Source organism: Oncorhynchus gorbuscha, linkage group LG13 (genome assembly GCF_021184085.1).
Source record: "Oncorhynchus gorbuscha isolate QuinsamMale2020 ecotype Even-year linkage group LG13, OgorEven_v1.0, whole genome shotgun sequence".
Taxonomy (NCBI): Eukaryota; Metazoa; Chordata; class Actinopteri; order Salmoniformes; family Salmonidae; genus Oncorhynchus; species Oncorhynchus gorbuscha.
This window is the reverse complement of record NC_060185.1, coordinates 87,760,600-87,766,055: the sequence shown is the minus strand read 5'-3', so window position 1 is coordinate 87,766,055 and position 5,456 is coordinate 87,760,600. Positions and strand designations below refer to the sequence as shown.

The window sequence follows — 5,456 nt, the reverse complement described above, 5'->3', positions numbered from 1 at the left end:
TGAGAAAGTCGTGTTTAATTTGATGCACTGGGGACTGAATCCCTACGTCGTGCAGCGCAGCGCCTGTTGAGTACAGTTGGAAAAGGTACAGCGTTCTAATTGGCCCGGCGAGTTTCGCGCAGTTTATTCAGCTGGGGATGGCAACTGTCAATCAAACTGCAGCCTTTATAACCGCGGATAAACCCACCAGGAGACAAACAGACAGGACAGGAGTGTCTGGAAGCAAATCGATGTTTGATAAGCAGATTAGGCTACAATCAGGAGTTGAGTTTTAGAACGAGATAGATCCATTCACTTGTTTGTTGTTTAATCTTTGAAAATATTTTTCTCAAAATACTTTTTTTTGACTAGTCAGTCTTTTTTATAAGTCAATTTCTCCAGCAGTTTTCATTTCCATCGGTGTAGGCTTCTTGTATTAAGTCGGCTTTCAATATACTATTCTCTACATAAAAAGACAAGTCGAAGCCTTCTCTCTCCACCGCCTGTTTCTTCTGAGATGGATAAACTGCCAGGGGTGAACATATCCACTGCTAATATCTCGACTGTGGACCGACTTCGTCCTTCGTTCATAGAGCGTGGTTCCTACGAGCACCTGGATCCAGGCGAGCTGCATGTCCTTGTGCCTGTCATCCTGGGGGTGATCTGTGTCCTTGGGCTGGCCGGTACTCTCACAGCCATAGGCATCCTGATCTCCAACGCCCACCGTGGGAAACTCTCCCTCATCAATGCTCTCATCCTCAACCTGATGTTTGCCGACGGCCTTGTCCTGGCGTTTGCCCTCCCGTTCCGTGCTGCCGCCTTCTCCAAACCCACCTGGACGCTTGGCTGGGCAGTGTGCAAGACCTGTGATTGGTTCCTGCAGAGCTGCATGGCTGCGAAGAGTTTTACCGTAGCGGTGTTGGCTAAGGCTTGTTACCGTTACGTCTCTAACCCGACTAAACAGGTCAGCATCCGTCTACGCTCCATCCTATTGGTGATGTGGTTCCTCTGGCTGTCTGCCTGCTCCGCTCCCATCCCTACCTGGCTGTTCTCTTCACTGCAGAGAGAGACCCGGGGGCTGGTGTGTGTGCAGGTGGTTCCCCCCGAAGCGCAGGACTTCATGTCGGTCTACGTCAAGGCGTACCCCCTCGGTGTGTTCTGCGCCCCTTTGAGTTTTGCCCTGCTGTATTTCTGGTGGGCATATGGGCGGTGCCAGAGGCGCTGTAGTAAGACCCAGAACCTCCGAACGCAGATCAGATCCAGGAAGCTCACGCTGATGTTGTTCAGTCTGACGGTAGCCATGGCGATGCTGTGGCTGCCGCAGTGGGTGGTCTGGGTGTGGGAGCGGCACGCCGCGGAGCGAGAGGCACAGGGACCGAGAGAGGAGGAACCCTTTGTCGTCTTCTCTCCCCCTCTCCTCTTCTCCATCTCCGCCTTGCTCCTCACCTTCTCTCTCTCCCTGGTGAACCCCATCATCGTCCTCTCTCTGTCGGAGGAGTTCACAGAGGGGTACAGGGGTCTGTGGAGGCGCCTTACTCTTCGTAAACACACCCCGTCCAACCCAAATCCCAAACCCGGGCCCCACGCACCCACCGCCCCCCAGTCCCCTTGCCCACGACCAGAGACCTCAGGCCAGCTGCAGGGAGGTGACGGAAGCCTAGGCCCCATCCCTACCCAGGAGACTAGAGTTGATCCCCAGCACCAGGCGGAGCAGGGAGGGGTGGAGGAGGTGGATGCGGAGGGAGAGAGCCCCCGGGATGGGATCGTGCTGCTGGATGTGGAGCAGTTCTGGCATGAGAGAGAGACAGGCTCGATGACAGAGGAGAATGATCCCATACCCTGGGAGCACCAAGAGGGAGCACCAGCCGAGGGGAGGAAGTGAAGAGAGGAAGTGAGGGAAGGAAGCAAGGAGCAGATACACACACCGACCAACAGGACAGGTTGTAAAAGGCAACTCAGTATTCAGCTACATCTGTCCTTGTTCACCCCTGAGCTTTGTGTATCTGTCTTGTGTGGTTTTTGTGATCAAATTGTGTTACCCACCACCACCAGTGATTTTTAAGCAAAAGGTTGTTTGAGAGTTGTTGGACACTGCCTCAACGATGCCTGATACACTATTTAGCATCGAGACCAGCCAGTAAGCCTCCCCTCTCTCTTCCTCTCAGCTAGCTCCACAGTGTTCAAACAACCTTCAAACAACACACACAGCGACTATATCAGCAGCTGTAATGGACTGACATTTGATTATACCTCACTGGACTGAAGACCGGTCAACCCAGGAGTCAACCCAGGCGTCAACACAGGAGTCAACCCAGGAGTCAACCCAGGAGTCAACCCAGGAGTCAACCCAGGAGTCAACACAGGAGTCAACACAGGAGTCAACACAGGAGTCAACACAGGAGTCAACACAGGAGACAATGGTTGGTATTCATTCAACTGTGTTTATGATATTGCTTGATGGGATACATTGGTTATTGTTGTCATGTTGACTATTGTTAAAAAATAATACTTTGTTATATTTCACTGTAGATGTGGTTATATATATATATAAATACAGTACCAGTCAAAGGTTTGGACACCTATTCATTCAATGGTTTTTCTTTATTTTGACTATTTTCTACATTGTACAATAATAGTGAAGAATTCAGAATGACGAAATAACATATATGGAATCATGTAGTAACACAAAAAGTGTTAAACAAATCATAACATATTTTAGATGTTAAATTCTTCAAAGTAGCCACCCTTTGCCTTGATGACAGGCTTTGCACACTCTTTTTGCATTTTGTCAACCAGATGATTTTCCGACAGTATTGAAAGAGTTCACACAAATGCTGAGCACCTGCTGGCTGCTTTTCCTTCACTCTGCGGTCCAACTCCTCTCAAACCATCTCATTTGGGTTGAGGTCTGGTGATTGTGGAGACCCAGGTCAAATAGCACTTACACAACCTGGAGGTGTATTTTGGGTCATTGTCCTGTTGAAAAACAAATGATAGTCCCACTAAACGCAGACCAGGTGGGATGGCATATTGCTGCAGAATGCTGTGGTAGCCTGCTGGTTAAGTGTGCTTTGAATTCTAAATAAATCACAGACAGTGTCACCAGAAAAGCATCCCCATACTGTCACACCTCCTCCTCCATACTTCACGATGGGAACCACACGTGCTGAGATCATCCGTTCACCTACTCTGTGTCTCACAAAGACACGGCGGTTGGAACCAAAAATCTCAAATTTAGACCAAAGGACAGATTTCCACCGGTCAAATGTCCATTGCTCGTGTTTCTTGGCCCAAGCAAGTCTCTTCTTCTTATTGGTGTCCTTTAGTAGTGATTTATTTGCAACAATTCGACCATAAAGGCCTGATTCCACACAGTCTCCTCTGAACAGTTGATGTTGAGATGTGTCTGTTACATGAACTCTGTGAAGCATTTATTTGGGCTGCAATCTGAGGCGCAGTTAACTCTAATGAATTTATCCTCTGCAGCAGAGGTAACTCTGGGTCTTCCTTTCCTGTGGCGGTCCTCATGAGAGCCAGTTTCATCATAGCGCTTGATGGTTTTTTGCGACTGTTCTTGAAGAAACTTTCAAAGTTCTTTACATTTTTCGGATTGACTGATCTTCATGTCTTAAAGTAATGATGGACTGTCATTTCTCTTTGCTTATTTGAGCTGTTCTTGCCATAATATGGACTTGGTATTTTACCAAATAGGGCGATCTTCTGTATACTTTCCCTACCTTGTCACAACACAACTACAGACACATTAAGAAGGAAGAAATTCCACAAATTAACTTACAACAAGGCACACCTGTTAATTGAAATGCATTCCAGGTGACTACCTCATGAAGCTGGTTGAGAGAAAGCCTAGAGTGTGCAAAGCTTTCATCAAGGCAAAGGGTGGCAATTTGAAGAATCTCAAATCTAGGATATATTTTGATTTGTTTAACACCTTTTTGATTACATATATATATATATATCCTCATCAATCTACACACAATACCCCATAATGACAAAGCGAAAAAAAAAGAGTTTTTAGAAATGTTTGCAAATGTATTAAAAATAAAAGATTGATCATCTTTGAGATGTTTCTACATCTTGATTGGAGTACACATGTGGTAAATTCATTTGATTGGACCTGATTTTGAAAGGCACAAACCTTTGGGTTCCAAAAAATGTCTGCAGCATTGAAGGTCCTCAGGTGTACTCCAGCATCATGCTGTGGAGATATTTTTCAGTGGCAAGTACTGGGAGCCTAGTCAGGATCGAGGGAAAGATTAATGACGCAAATTACAGAGAGATCCTTGATGAAGTTTAGGACCTGAGCCTGGGGGTGAAGGTTCACCTTCCAACAGGACAACGACCCTAAGCACACAGCCAAGACAAATCAGGAGTAGCTTCGGGACAAGTCTCTGAATGTTCTTGAGTGGCCCAACCAGAGGCTGGACTTGAACCTGATCTAACATCTCTGGAGAGACCTGAAAATAGCTGTGCCGTGACGCTCCCTATCCAACCTGACAGAGCTTGAGAGGATCTGCAGAGAAGAATGGGAGAAACTCCCGAAAATACAAGTGTGCCAAGCTTGTAGCGTCATAGCTAAGAAGACTCAAGGCTGTAATCACTGCCAAAGGTGCTTCAACAAAGTGCTGAGTAATGGGCCACAATAGTTATGTAAATGTGATATTTCCATTTTTTATAAATACATTTGTAATACATTTGCAAACATTTCTAAAAACCTGTTTTTGTTCTGTCATTATGGAGTATTGTGTGTAGATATATGAGGGAAAAAACTATTGAATCAGTTTTAGAATAAGGCTGTAATGTAACAAAATGTGGAAAAAGTCAAGGGGTCTGAATACTTTTCGAATGCACTCTATATATATATATATATATATATATATATATATATATATATATATATATATATATATATATATATTGCAGGTATTCTACTTATCCTTGAAGTAATGACCAACAGTAATGTCCTTTGTAAATACCACAAAGAGTTACAAAATAAACTCTAGATAAGCCTGTTATGATTTGATTCAGCAACAACATAGAAAAATAAATAGACTTTAGGAATCAGTATGTGCATTTACGTACGCTATTGAACAGCATTTGATGTTATTGTTACAGGTATCAGTGTTTTATTCTCCTATTTGAAGTGGTTTTGTAATGATATGTGCTTGTAAAAAAGGTTGTTTACATTAAAGTGATATATAACATTGACCCTGTGCTTCATTTATGTAACATTTCCATGTTTTGTCCTATTAAATTAGTTGGACCAAGGATGTCAGAGTGTGACCATCAAAGACACCACGACATCAGTGCAGGTAGTACTCTTCAGAATGACTTTAACAATAACCACTGGTCAGTGGATGATGTTGCTAGGATACGGAGGTACGGACATGGGGAAATGGAGGGGGGGGGGGGTCAGCAACCTTGGGACAGAACACAGCTGGCTACAGAACTAATGACCA

At 44.9% G+C, this 5,456-nt stretch overlaps 1 protein-coding gene across 1 annotated transcript; it reads left to right on the top strand.

The window, feature by feature from the left end:
• The first annotated feature begins 220 nt into the window (after nucleotides 1-220).
• On the top strand, nucleotides 221-2,447 carry LOC123992388 (G-protein coupled receptor 151-like). Its single transcript, XM_046293530.1, has one exon. The coding sequence runs from the start codon at nucleotides 497-499 to the stop codon at nucleotides 1,859-1,861; it is 1,365 nt and encodes a 454-aa protein (XP_046149486.1). The 5' UTR covers nucleotides 221-496; the 3' UTR covers nucleotides 1,862-2,447.
• The last annotated feature ends 3,009 nt before the right edge of the window (nucleotides 2,448-5,456 follow it).